General features: G+C 40.1%; 1 protein-coding gene across 2 annotated transcripts in view; it reads left to right on the forward strand.

Annotated features, from left to right (window-relative positions):
• XPO5 (exportin 5) overlaps positions 1-14810 on the forward strand; it is a 49691-nt gene that overhangs the window by 1966 nt on the left and 32915 nt on the right. Inside the window, exons 2-9 of one of the 2 annotated variants that reach the window (XM_077764894.1) lie at positions 928-1049; positions 1980-2052; positions 3740-3877; positions 4017-4199; positions 8486-8512; positions 8917-9102; positions 9817-9893; positions 13587-13686. In XM_077764894.1, coding sequence (XP_077621020.1) covers positions 928-1049; positions 1980-2052; positions 3740-3877; positions 4017-4199; positions 8486-8512; positions 8917-9102; positions 9817-9893; positions 13587-13686 — 906 coding nt within the window. The remainder of the gene's footprint in view (positions 1-927; positions 1050-1979; positions 2053-3739; positions 3878-4016; positions 4200-8485; positions 8513-8916; positions 9103-9816; positions 9894-13586; positions 13687-14810) is intronic. The other variant, XM_077764895.1, reaches the window with a different exon arrangement.

Raw genomic sequence — 14810 nt, forward strand, 5'->3', positions numbered from 1 at the left:
TTTTTGCTAAGAGATGTTAAAAATAGGGGCGCCTGGGTGGCTCAGTCAGTTAAACTTCGGACTTCGGCTCAGGTCATGGATCGTGGGTTCGAGTCCCGCGTTGGGCTCTGTGCTGACAGCTAGCTCAGAGCCTGGAGCCTGTCTTCGGATTCTGTAACTCTCTCTCTGACCCTTCCCTGCTCACGCTGTCTCTATCTCTCCCTCAAAAATAAATAAAACTTTTAAAAAATTAAAAATAAACACAAAAGTAAAGGGAATAATACTGTGATCTTGTATCTGTTCCTCAGCTAAATTCTCACCTAAATTCAGGAGTTATAGTTTTTCATATTTGCTTTATTCTTTCCCCCCACCTGAAGTTTTATTTTAAAAATTTAATGTTTATTTTTGGGAGAGAGACAGAGTATGAGTGGGGAAGGGGTAGAGAGAGAGGGAGACAAAGAATCTGAAGCAGGCTCCAAGGCTCTGAGCTGTCAGCACAGCTCCTGAGCTGTGAGATCATGACCCGAGCAAGTCCCCACATTGAGCTCTGGGCTGATAGCTCAAAACCTGCTAGGGATTCTCTCCCTCTCTCTCTCTCTCTCTGCCCTTCTCCACCCTTCTTGGGTGTTCTCACTCTCTCTAAATAAATAAACATAAAAAAGAGAAACTGTATTTTGAAAAATTTTTTTAGTTTATCTTGAGAGAGTGTATGAGCGGGGGGGGGCGGATGGAGACAGAATCCCAAGTAGGCTCCAAGCTGTCAGCACAGAGCCTGATGCAGAGCTTGAACTCAGGAACTGTGAGATCATGACCTAAGCTGAAATCAAGAGTCGGATGCTTAACCGACTGAGCCATGCAGGCGCCCCTAAAATTTCTTAAGATGAAGTTGTTTTTTAATCCCCACTCTCTCTTGGCTCATAAGGGAAATACTAACTTTTCTTGTTTCAGTTCTGTGAAGAGTTTAAAGAAAAGTGCCCTATCTGTGTCCCCTGTGGCTTGAGGTTGGCTGAGAAAACCCAAATTGCTATCGTCAGACATTTTGGCCTTCAGATCCTGGAACACGTTGTCAAGTAAGGAGCTTTAGGATGGTACCACCGAAGTCTTGGGAGAGCAGATCTTTATTTCTTAAAATAACTCATAGAGCTAATCTTTAGGTAAGTAGGAAAGAACAATCACCATGAAGAAGAAAGGAATGTTCTCCAAGAGATTATCACAGCACCATGAGAGCTCTCATTCAGGACTTAACCTTCCTCTTCCTCAGTTTCTTCATCCGTGTTAAATATATGGTACATACTAAGCAATTCTGCAGGTGTTAGCTGGTTCTGCCAGCATTTATTGAGCTCCTGTTGTATGCCAACAGACCTCAAGGTCCTTTTTGGAAAAATATAGTGTATAGATAATTGCATCTCTGATTAGGCATTGTGTTTTTATTTATTTATTTTTTAGTTTTTTTTTTTTTTTAAGTTTTCCTTCTCTGAGTGGCAAATCCAGAGGAGGATTATATGACAAAAACTGAAAATCCTCCCTAATTTGAGTCTCCTGTCCTTCGTGTCTGTTGTAAGAATCAGCATTTAAGACTTTGCCAGTTTTTGTGGGATTGTACTATTACTTCATAAGCCAGCACCAAAAACAAAAACAACCAATCAACATTGTATTTTCTGAAAAACTACTACATTTGTTACAGGAGTCCCAGGTATATATTTGCTTTTGGCCCATCAGTAAAATCAGAGTGGGGATGGGAACTAATCTGTGCACAAACCTTGTGTGAATTTCAGTTAGTAGACCACTGCCTGTATAGAACTCTTTCCCAAAAATTTTTCTGTTAGCATTTTGGTTAGATATGGACTGTCCTTGTCCATTCTTTGAAGGGTACAAAATCAAAGTATAGTGTCTTAGTGGAATTGCCAACATACATAATATAACACAGAATCAGAGCTAGTCTCTTAAGAAGAGAAGACTTCTCATGTGGTTCTCTTGACTTTATGCATTTTGGTGGCCAGGTTTCGGTGGAACAGCATGTCTCGATTGGAGAAGGTCTATCTGAAGAACAGTGTCATGGAGCTGATTGCAAATGTAAGGAATTGTTGGTTGGAAGACTTGTGTTTCAAAGGTAGTTCATAGACTAAGTGTGACTTCTTTAATGTAGTATTTATGTGAAAATTCACTAGTTCTACATAGGACAAACAGCATGCTTAGACAGGGCAGAGGAGATGAAACATTTTCAGCAAATGAACAAGATTCTTAGTTCTAATTTAGATCGCACTTTACTGTTTGTTTCCTTTCATTCCAAACTGGACTACTGTATGATTCTGCCAATATAAAATATTCAGAGTGAATTTGTGTCAGGAGTTAGAACATGACTTTATTTTTTTATTATTTTTTTAAGGTTTTATTTATTTCTGAGAGAGAGTGAGAGACGGCATGAGCAGGGGAGGGTCAGAGAGAGAGGGAGACACAGAATCAGAAGCAGGCTCCAGGCTCTGAGCTAGCTGCCAGCACAGAGCCCAACACGGGGCTTGATCCTACGAACCGTGAGATCATGACCTGAGCTGAAGTTGGAGGCTTCACCAACTGAGCCACCCAGGTACCCCTAGAATATGACTTTAAACATGCTTAAAATCTGTAGCCTTTTTTTTTTTAAACAAATGGCATGAATCATTTCATCTCCAAAGTCAAGTTCTTTTATTCCTGGGGCACCTGGCTGGCTCCGTTGGTAGAGGATGTGACTCTTGATCTTGGGGTTGTGAATTCGAGTCCCATGTTGGATATAGAGGTTACCTTAAAATCTTTAAAAAAAAAAATTCTCTTCAGGGCTGCTGGGTGGCTTAGTTGGTTGAGCATTGAACTCTTGATTTTGGCTCCAGTCATGATCACAGAGTAGTGGGATGGAACTCCACATCAAACTCTGCACTGAGTGTGCAGCCTATTTAAGATTTTCTCTCCCCCTGTCTCTCCCCTCTCTTCCCTTCCCCCTTTGCCTGTCTCCACATACACATGCATACAAGTACTCGCTCGCTCTCTAGTAAAAGATAAAATTTTTAAAAATCCCTTCAGAATTCTTAATGAACTTAGGATTTGTAGTTCTTAGGAAACTTGATAGGAATCCTAATTCACTAATTTTGATACCGAACTTTATTTATTTGTTTATTGAGAGAAAATGCACACAGGCGCATGCAGGGAAGGGGGAGAGGGGGGAGGGAGAGAATCTTAAGCAGGCTCCATGCTCAGCATAGATTCTGACCCATGAAAATGTGAGATCATGACTTGACCCGAAACCAAGAGTTGGACACTTAACCTGGCTGAGCCACCCAGGCGCCCCTCAATATCAAACTTAAGAAGAAAGTCCTAGGAATAGTTTTTCCGTGTGTTATAATGCTAGAACTATCAGTAAAATGTTCAGTTGCCTTTCTTAACTCTCCCATTTTATCAGTTTCTTATTGTCCTCATTTTTGTGCTCTTCCACTTTGGCGCTCTTAACAAAATGAAAGTCAATATGAGAGGCTCTTCAGTTTGTAAAGGAGAACAGTAGTGTCTTCATTTTATTAGCAGATGCAACCCTCACTTAAGCTTTAAGTGGGGAAAATGATTCGTGAGAATGCAGGACAGGTGACTCAGACCTGGAGAGCAAGTTTTATTCCATTTCGTTTAAAAGCAAGCCTGCTGATGAGTTCTGTATACTTTCACAGCCCAGGTGGTTTGGTTTTTTTGTTTTTTTTAAATTCAGTCTTGCAGACCTCTTACTGGCTTTTATTTTTTTCAGGGAACACTGGACATTTTGGAAGAGGAGAACCATATTAAAGATGTTTTGTCTCGAATTGTAGTGGAAATGATCAAGCGGGAGTGGCCACAGCACTGGCCTGATATGCTAGTAGAATTGGATACTCTTTCTAAACAAGGGGTATGAAATGTAGTTGTATCAATTCAATTAATTTTGGGGGGGCTCTTCTGGAGTTTCTTCTGTCAACAGAAAAGAGACTTTGGGCGCACCCGTATTGAAAATGATGTTTCAATCTAATTAGTTTATTTCTTTGATATAGGAAACACAGACAGAATTAGTGATGTTCATCCTTTTACGACTGGCAGAGGACGTAGTGACCTTTCAGACTCTACCCCCTCAAAGAAGAAGGGATATCCAACAAACATTAACCCAGAACATGGAAAGAATATTCAGTTTTCTACTTAACACACTTCAAGAAAACGTAAACAAGTACCGACAAGTGGTAAGGGATACTCCACCTCCCCAAAGTTCTGTTTTCTTTTAAATATTTATTTAGTTATTTTTTTTAATTTTTTTTTTTTATTTAGTTATTTTTAGAGAGGGGGGGGGTGCGTGAAGGGGGAAGGGCCAGAGAGAGAGGGAGAGAGAGAATCCAAAGCAGGCTCAGTGGTGTCAGCACAGTGTCCAACGCAGGGCTAGTTCTCACAAACCATGAGATCATGACTTGAGCCAAAACCGAGAAAGAGCCAGACACTTAACCGACTGAGCCACCCAAGCAGCCCAAGTTCTATTTTCTAGTATGAGTGGGGTTTTGTTTGTTTTTCTAAATTAAAATTTTCCAACAGCAAGGAATTAGGGTGTCTAGTTGAGCAAAAGAAAACCATCAAAAGAGAAACAGATGACAGGAAAAACTGAAACTAATTTTCCAAGAAACTCAAGTCAGTTTCCATATCTATTTAAAAATTTTTTTTAATTTAAAAAAAATTTTTTATTTTTAATGTTTTATTTTTGAGACAGAGACAGCATGAGCAGGGGAGGGTCAGAGAGAGAGGGAGACACAGAACCTGAAACAGGCTCCAGGCTCTGAGCTGTCAGCACAGAGCCCGACGCAGGGCTCAAACCCACGAACCATGAGATCATGCCCTGAGCCGAAGTCGATGCTTAACCAACTGAGCCACCCAGGTGCCCCGAAAAAAATGTTTTTTAACGTTTATTTATTTTTGAGAGATAGACAGAGTATGAGTGGGGGAGGGGCAGAGAGAGGGAGAGACACAGAATCTGAAGCAGTCTCCAGGCTCTGAGCTGTCAGTACAGAGCCTGATACGGGGCTTGAACGCATGAACGGTGAGATCATGTCCTGAGCTGAAGTCGGACACCTAACAGACTGAGCCGCCCAGGCGCCCCAGAAAATCCTTAAGCCAGTATAAAAATGATTAATTTTTAGTATTTAAAATACTTAAAGCCCGGATTTCCAGATTTCCCCATTTAGTCCAGGTCTCTTTTGCAGTGGAAACTACTGGGTTTTATTCCTCTTGACCATACGATTTTTGGCACAGGTTTCCCTCACTACCTGAAAGAAGAGGTCCCTTTGAAACTTGTTGTAAGCTCAAATGGCATAGCATGAAGAAATTACCATTAATATATATGGAAAGTTTTTTGAGCATTCCCATACCAAGAAAACATACCTCTCTTTGGCTTTTCTGGCACCTTAGGACATATCTTGCTAAGAAATGCACAAAATAAATCATGATAAAGCACAGATGCGCACAGAGAGTCTAAAGCTGTAGCTGCTTGACTGAGATCCTGATTGCCGTTCTTAGGGAAGGAGCTTAGTGGTACCTTTATAAGGACTTGCTGTAAAACAAGGCCAAAAGCTATTTTCACTTTGTAAAAGCAAAAACTCTTCTTCAGATTTCTTTCAGTTAGAGAAAACAGGTTCTAACATGGGTCTTAAGTTAACCAAGTGCATAACACAGTATTTTGAAAAGTCGGAAATACCTGTGTTATATTCTTCCTGATAAGGTGTTTCTTCTACAGTAAGGGCAAGCCAGATGCTATCTTTCCCGCCATTGTCTTTTTTTTTTTTTTTACTAAGGAGCCTTCAGAAGAACGCCATGTAAAAGTTACTGTGGTACAGTAGTTCTCAGCAAAGGACTGTTTCCACCCCCACAGTGTCACAACTAGGAGTTGCTACTGGGATCTAGTAGGCAGAGGGCAGGGATACTGCTAAACATTTTATAATACACGGACTTGTCCCTCAGAGTAAAGACTTACCTAACCCAAAATGCCGAAGTATTGAGGTGGAAACCTGTAGAATTCTCGTATGTGTTTATTTCACAAAATGGGATTAATTAAAATTATTTTTTTATAATCCTGATGATTTCCTTTTTTTTTTTTTTAACATTTTATTTTTGAGAGACAGAGTGTGAGCAGGGGAGGGACAGTGAGAGAGGGAGACACAGAATCTGAAGCAGGCTCCAGGCTCTTAGCTGTCAGCACAGAGCCCCATGCAGGGCTCGAACCCATCGACTGAGAGCTTATGACCTGAGCCAAAGTCTGACGCTTAACCAGCTGAGCTACCCAGGCACCCTTCATTCTATTTTTGTTATATTTCTTTAAAGTTTTATTTATTAAAAAAAAATTTTTTTTTTTAAATGTTTTATTTATTTCTAGGAGAGAGAGAGAGAGACAGCGTGAGCAGGGGGGGGTCAGAGAAAGAGGGAGANCAGAGCCCGACGCGGGGCTCAAACCCACGAACTGCGAGATCATGACCTAAGCGAAAGTCGGACGTTTAACCGACTAAGCCAACCAGGTGCCCCTAAAAAAAATTTTTTTTACATTTACTTATTTATGAGAGACAGTGAGAGTGTGATGGGAGGAGGGGCAGAGAGAGAAGGAGATACAGAATCTGAAGCAGGCTCCAAGCTCTGAACAAATGTTCAGCTCAGAGCCTGGTGTGGGGCTTGAACCCATGAACCATGAAATCATGATGTGAGCCGAAGTGAGACACTTAACCTACTGAGCCACCCAGGTGCCCCAAAAGTTTTATTTATCTTGAGAGAGGGAATACACACGGGGGAGGGACAGAGAAAGAGAGAATCCCAAGCAGGTTCTGTGCTGTGAGCACAGAGCCCAATGTGGGGCTCCATCCCACAACCTAGGATTGTACGCTGAGCCGAAACTAATAAGATGCTGGTGCTTAACCAACTGAGCTACCCAGGAGCCCCTTCATTCTAGTTTTAGAGAAGTGGTAGATTCTAACACGAATGATGAGAAAGTACTGTGAGCTGTTGGGGTGGGAAGGAACTCAGTAAGACCGAATAATGCTGTACACTTGTTTGCACTTTATGTGTTATTTAATCGTCAAAACAACCCTGGGAAGTTAGAAAGTATAGTCTCCATTTTACAGATGAAGATTCAGAGAAAAATTATTGAAGATCCCCTAATAAATGGTTGTGGAATTCAAGTCCATTCTTTATACTAGAATGGCCTATTTCCCCCAAAATATCTCCCAAAGATTTTTCAAAAATTATCAGGAAAATACATTTAGAAACTTACTTATATTGAGAGTGGAGGAGGTATTTTCATTTTCCCCTAGGAGATCTAATCTGTAGAAGGGGAACACATTATGACCCCTTAGATGCTCTAGGAGTCTAGCCAGCATGCCTGAGCTGAGACATTAGAAACACGTACACTGTGGTGTTTTTCTTTAGCCTCAGTTTCCGTTCCTCCATCTGTTAAAACTGACTGCCTCTTGTGTCCAAACCCAGAGCACACTCAAGAGCCATCTCTTGTACCTGGAACAATTCCTTTTGCTCGAGAAGTTGCATTCCTTCTTCCATCTCTTATCTCCTTCCATCCCTTCACCTTCCCAATTAGGCAGTTGGTGAATGGTAAACAATGATCAGATGAGTAGGCTCACTTTCCCTGGCCCGTGACCTGGCCCCTGAACTGGTCTGAGAGGATCGGAGTGAGAGTGAAAAGTTGGAAAGGAAAGACTGGACTTAGCTCTTGTCACTCGGATTCCTTTTCCTTCTTGGGTAGCATCAGTAGATGCTGGTAAGAGAGTTCTACCCCTCTCCACCCATTAACACCTCTACTCGATCACTGATACTTGTCCTTTAATTTCAGAAGTTTTTTGGAAAAATAATTTTGTACGTGTAAATTACAAGCATTGTGTAATATTTATAGAATTTGATATCTAAGAGTAAAAATCAATTATAATTTTACATTTACTGAACAGGCGTTATTTTTGTTTAGCATGTAATATTTTTGTGTGTGTGATTTGTAGTTATATCCAATATACATGGCCATAACTTGTATTCATTTAATTTTATTTCTTGTTTTTTCTCTATTTACATTACATCATTTCAATATACTTTTGCTAGGTATAATTTGTTTTTATTTGAATGTCAAAAAAATGCTCATGCTTTGTTTTAAACTAGATTTCTTTCATCACTAGCACTGTTGAACCTTATTTTCATCTGTTAATATTTTTTTGTAAACTGGGTTTTGAAACTATCTTTGTGGGCTTAATGTTGTAACAAATCTGTGTAAGCTCTTTACATATTAGCTCTTATCCTATTGCTAAAATTAAAATAACCTTTCCTTCTTAGGCGGAACATCAGCTACATATATGTTCTTAGTAGAATTGTTTTCTTTACCAAGGTTAAAGTTGAGTCTATTTAAAAAGTCAATATTCAAGGGACTTTATTAAGTGGGTGGAAACTTATTACATAGCTTTTTGCTTATTAAAAACATTGGATCCTTATACTTCTTTTCTTTCAGAAGACAGATAATTCTCAGGAACCAAAGGTAAGAGCTCTTGTGGAATTGGAAGGAGACTTCTTTGAGGCTCTCAGGTACAGAGATGCATACACCTAGTGGAGGGTGACCTCAGCCTTGGTTTATGTGATCTTTGAGTTAAGGTAGAAGGGAGTTAAAATTGTAGCATTTCCTAATATTTCTGATTTATCAAAGGAGACGAAATGGCCACATGTGCCGTACAGTCTTATTTATAGACATTGAGAATGCTGTTGTTTGAGAAGTGGTTGTATGTCAGAAGACCTTTGAGTTCCCTGTCAGTGGCTGTTACACGAGTACATTTTTTTTAATCGCTTTCTTTTTAGAATTAGAAAATAGAAGAGTTCAGGTATGACCAAAGCCTCCTTGTCTGTTAGCGAGGGCTTCACGGTCAGAAGTTACTTCTTTTCACGCAGGCCCAAGCAAACTGTCGAGTAGGAGTTGCGGCACTGAACACACTAGCAGGCTACATTGACTGGGTGTCCATGAGCCATATCACCGCCGAAAACTGCAAGCTCTTAGAGGTGCTCTGCTTGCTTCTGAATGAACAGGAACTTCAGTTGGGAGCAGCTGAGTGTCTTCTCATTGCAGTTAGCAGGAAAGTAAGTTACTTCAGACTCACCCTCAGAGTCTCGGCAGGGGGCGAGGGATGGGGTGTGTAATTGTATGTTGTGGCAGAAAGACATTGAAAACTTTGGGATTTATTTTTACTTGACATCAACTTAGCTACTTGCATCCAGCCCCTTAGGATAAGAGTTTGCTGATATTTTAGGGGTCTGTTGGCAGCATATACATAGATTTGTTGGGCTGCTTTGTTCTTGAAACAGCTATGAATGTCAGCACTTCGCACTTAAGAAACACGATAAATGTAATGTTAAAATTAAAAACTCAGTGTTAAATCAAAAAATCTTAAGACGGTGGTAGGGTTGGTTTTATGTTGGTCTAGGCTAATTAATTTCTGAGAGAAGAGACAGTCTGAGCAGGGGAGGGTCAGAGAGAGAGGGAGACACAGAATCTGAAACAGGCTCCAGGCTCTGAGCTGGCTGTCAGCACAGAGCCCGTCGCGGGGCTCAAACCCACGAACCGTGAGATCATGACCTGAGCCGAAGTTGGATGCTTAACCGACTGAGCCACCCAGGCGCCCCTGTCCAGATTTATTTTAAAGAACTGGCCTTTTCTCTAGTATTCAGTTAGCCCTGGGACTGAGAAATTGCGAAGTCAGAGTATTTGATTCTATAAGTATAGAAGATGTTAGTACTTGGAGGCTTGTAATAGTAGAGTTTGTATTACCTGTGTTTCCCTAAAATTGGTTCTAGGGCAAGTTGGAAGACCGGAAGCCTTTGATGGTCTTATTTGGGGATGTTGCTATGCATTATATACTTTCTGCTGCACAGTGAGTATCTACTTTTTTATGTGTTTTCTAATTTCTGTGTCATTCCTTATCTTATAAATCTGAAGTTCCTATCTGAATGTTGGCAGTCAATTGACAGTGATTTTATTTTTAATAAGGAAGTGGGGTATTATTAAAGGATTTTTTAATCTTTTTAAAGACCTGATCCTGCAAATAAGTGGTGGCCATTAACTTTGCACTCAGCCACTTTAACAGTTTTTCCCATTCTTCCCAGGTAGCTCATCTCCTTGATTCTGTCTCCTTCTGATGCTCCCCACGCCTCCTAGTAGCATTGGTGCCCAGGCCTGAGAATGAATGCTCTGGTCTTCCGGACCAGAGTCAGCCCCAGGCCTGCCTTAACTGCAGAACTCCAGATGCTCCTCCCTCCTTTCCTGCTCCAAGTACTTAATGCCTGGAAGTGCTGAGGCTCTCAGAAGCAGCGGGAACAGTGTTTTTGATGAGAAATGTATGCATGAGACCCACAAACACATTCTGTGTCTTAAAATAATGGCTTCTACTTTGTTTCCTTTAATTACTGTGGAAAATATTTGAGCATTTTCTGATACGTGTTTCTTACCGAGAAAGGCAGGTGGAACTATATTACAAAGACAGTTGAAGCTGTCACAACATCCTTTTTTTTATGTTTAATTTAATGGTTTTTATTTATTTTTTGAGAGAGAGAGACAGCACGTGCATACATGCACATGAGCGGGGAAAGGGCAGAGAGAGATGGAGACAGAATCTGAAACAGGCTCCAGGCTCTGAGCTGTTAGCACAGAGCCTGACATAGGGCTCAAACCCATGGACCACAAGACTATGACCTGAGCCAAAGTCAGATGCTTAACCGACTGAGCCACCCAGGCACCCCATGTTTGTTTACTTTTGAGAGAGAGAGAGAGAGAGAGACTGTGCGAGTGGAGGAGTAGCAGAGAGAGGGAGACATAGAATTCGAAGCAGGCTCTAGGCTCCAAGCTGTCAGCACAGAGCCCAATGCAGGGCCCAAACCCACGAACCTCTGAGATCGTGACCAAAGTCGACACTTAACTGACTGAGCCACCCAGGTGCCCTTTTTTTAAATTTTGTTTTGTTTGGTTTTTTTGATGTTCTTAGTCCTAGGAACAAATGAAAAGATATGAGACTTACACACTTGTATTACTTAAAATCCCTTATTGTCTGTTTATTTTCCTTTTTTTTTTTTAATGTTTATTTTATAGAAGAGTGCAAGCAGGGGAGGGCAGGGGGTGGGGGGGGATAGAGGATCTGTAGCAGGCTCCACACTGGACAGCAACAAACCTAATGTAAGGCTCGAACTCATGAACTGCAAGATCATGACCCGAGTTGAATTTGGACACTCAACCCACTGAGCCACCCAGACACCCTTCTTCCTGTCCATTTATACACAGCTTTTATGATGGTTTTCTGTTCTCTAGAGACTAGCTTTGTTTTTAAGGTATTCTCTTCATTAAACTCATAACATGTCTTTTGGGTGGCCACTGTAGTTACTGTTTCCAAGGCCCCCTTTTTTTTTTTAATGTTTATTTTATTTTTGGAGAGGGAGAGAGAAACAGCACAAGTGGGAGAGGGCCAGAGAGAGACGGAGACAGAATCCGAAGCAGGCTCCAGGCCCTGAGCTGTCAGCATAGAGCCCGATGCAGGGCTTGAACCCACGAACTGCAGGATCATGACGTGAGATGAACTCAGATGTTCATCTGACTGAGCCACCCAGGCACCACTCCAAGGCCCATTTCTTAGTTTCCTAAAGACTGTGACATTCACATGTGTTACTTATTGATACTGGTGAGTAGAGATATGATTCAGATTCAGACAGTCAGACTCGAGAGCCTGCACTGGAAACCATAATGCTATATTGCCCTTCAATATCACTAGAGCCTAGGTCTTGTTTACCTACAGGCCCATGCTTTTAATGTTATACTCTGCTGCCTCTGGGACACAGCTAACATGGCTGCTGTCCATGCTAGTTCTTCTTCATTCTCATTAGTGTGAATATGCCTGCATCCTTTCAGGTTAGGTTTTGCCACCAAATAAGTTATAATTTTTCTTAAAGAGCTGTCTTGATTCTGAAACAGTAGATAAAGGGATTATAGATCTGAACTAAATGATTTGGAGAAATAACAAGGTTATTGCCTTTTTTTTTTTTTTTTAAGACTTGCATTTTTCCGAGCAAATTCAGGTTCACAGCAAAATTCAGTAAAGGTACAGAGATTTCCCATATACCCCATGTCCTCAGACATGCATAGCCCCCCTTTACCAACATTCCCAAGCAGAGGTGCATTTGTTAACAATTGATGAACCTACACTGACATGTTACATTTAATCCGAGTCCATAGTTTTAGGGTTCACTCTTGGTGTTGTACATTCTATGGGAACATTCTGTGGGTGTTAGCAAATGTGTAATAACACGTATCCATCATTACAGCATCATACTATTTTCAGTACCCAAAAAATCCTCTGTGTGCTACCTGTTCATTTCTCTTCCCCCACCCCAACCTCTGGCAACAACTGATCTTTTTACTTTCTCCATAATTTTACCTTTTCTAGAATGTCATGTCGTTGGAAATCATATAGTATATAACCTTTTCCGATTGACTTCTTTCAGTTAGTAACATATATTTAGAGTTTTTCCATGTGTTTTCATGGCTTGCTAGCTCATTCCTTGTTAGCAGTGAATAATACCCCACTGTCTGGATGTACCAGTTTATTCATTCACCTACCAAAAGACATTTGGGTTGCTTCCAAATTTTGACAGTTATGAACAAAGCTGCTGTAAACATCCAGGTTTAACATGTTATAAACATGCTAGTTTTTGTATGAACATGTTTTCAGTTTCTTTGGGTAAATGCTAAGAAGTGTGATTGCTGGACTATATGTTAACAGTATGCTTAATTTTGTAAGAAACTCAAATTGTCTTCAAAGTGTCTATACCATTTTGCATTCTCACCAGCAATGAATGAGAGTTCCTGTTCCACATCCTTGGCAGCCTTTGGTGTTGTCAGTGGTCTGGATTTTGGCCATTCGAATAGGTGTGTAGTGGTATCTTGTTTGAATTTGCAATTTCCTGATGACATATGATGTGGAGCATCTTTTCATATGTTTGTCATTTGTATATCTTTGGTGAGATGTCTGTTAAGCTCTTTGGTCTATTTTTTAATCAGGTTGTTTTCTTATTGTTGAGTTTTAAGAGTTCATTATATATGTTGGATAACAGTCCTTTATTTTGCAAATATTTTCTCCCAGTCTGTGCCTTGTCTTTTCATTTTCTTGATTATAGTCCTTTTATTTTTGTCAGTGGTATAAGGAATTGTTACATGCTTTGCCTAGGGATCTCTCTTAAGTCCTCCCTGGGTATTAGCAAATGTCTTTTTGTGCAGCTTTTCATGCCTACAAGTGTATGCATTGTTGTATGCAGTCATGTTCAGAGTTTCTCTTATTAACCTAAAATACTCAAAAGACAAAATTAGAGTACTTCTCTGAGGGATAAGATTGCATTGAACCCTGTTCCTCATTGATCTTTCAGTGTTTGGGCTGAGGTCTTTTTGTTTTGTTTTTTAGTTTTTTAACTTTAATAATCAACAGAAATTTGAATGTCGAAGCACAGACCACATACAGCTGCATTTGGTGGGAATCCTTTTGGTTCTCTTGATGCACACCTAATCACCCTATTTTCTCATCTTACAGGACTGCTGATGGAGGAGGCTTGGTAGAAAAACACTATGTCTTCCTGAAGAGACTCTGTCAGGTCTTATGTGCTCTGGGCAATCAGCTCTGTGCATTGCTGGTGAGCACTTAATGTTCTAGAAAGTTTCAGGGCCAATTGAGTAAAGCATTTAGAAAGTTATATTTGTATAGTGAGTGAAACATGCCATTGATTTTAGCCTTGTGGAGCATTGCGCTACAGGTTATTTCATATGATTTTATAGATTAAATTCTTGTAATAGGGTTTGAATGATGTAAATTTCTTTGAACAAGTCAGTTATCTATGTCAGCAGGAAACATCCACATCTACTATTCCGTAAAGTCACCATTGCCATTCTTGTGAATTTTGGTACCTGTAGAACATCATTTTGCTGAACGCATTATCCTTTAAGGTCTTATTAGGTTATAAAATATTATGCATTTGGAAAAAGAACATCTTTCCCAAATTTAAAGGATATTATTGCTCATAAAAGAAAACTTTAGTCTGAGAAATACCTTCCTTTAGGGAAATATTTAAGAACTCAAGTCTTACAAATTGAGATATAGGACAATTGGTAAAGACGTTTGCATCTGGCGTTATGCCTTTTTGTGGTGGTTTGAATGGTTAGGACAGATCTTCAGACATAAGATGTGTACCATCAAGTGGTTATTTAGTAGATTCGGTCACAGAGATGTAAATAGACCAGGTCTGAAGCAATAATAACAGATTTTTTTCTTTTTGTGATTTGTGAAATGAATACTCTTTTTCACTTTAGTATATGACCACAGAATGAGTTTTAATGATGATGATTAAGGGGGTGAAGCACCTTTCTGTTTTTAACCTTTGAGTTGGTGCTTTAAGTCACATGAAAGTATATAGTCCTCTTAAAACTGAAATTTGTGAGGGTTTAAGTTCTGTACAGTTGCCCCTTGAGCACCAAAGTTTGAGCTGCGTGGATCCACTTATACTCAGGTATTTTTTGATAAATATAGTGCAGTTCTATAGGTTTGTTTTCTTAATATTTTTTCCCTTAGGTTCTTTTATTGTAAGAACACAGTATGTAATGTATATAAGCATGTATGTATTAATAAACTTTATGTTATCGATAAGGCCCCTGGCTTACATGAGGCTGTTAGTACTTAAGTTTTGGGGAATCAAAATAGGTGGATTTTTGACACCCAACCCCTGTGTTCAAGGGTCAGCTGTATTTGTTACTCGTCCCTCTG

This window comes from Crocuta crocuta, unplaced genomic scaffold, assembly GCF_008692635.1.
Source record: "Crocuta crocuta isolate KB4526 unplaced genomic scaffold, BGI_CrCroc_1.0 scaffold44, whole genome shotgun sequence".
NCBI lineage: Eukaryota > Metazoa > Chordata > Mammalia > Carnivora > Hyaenidae > Crocuta > Crocuta crocuta.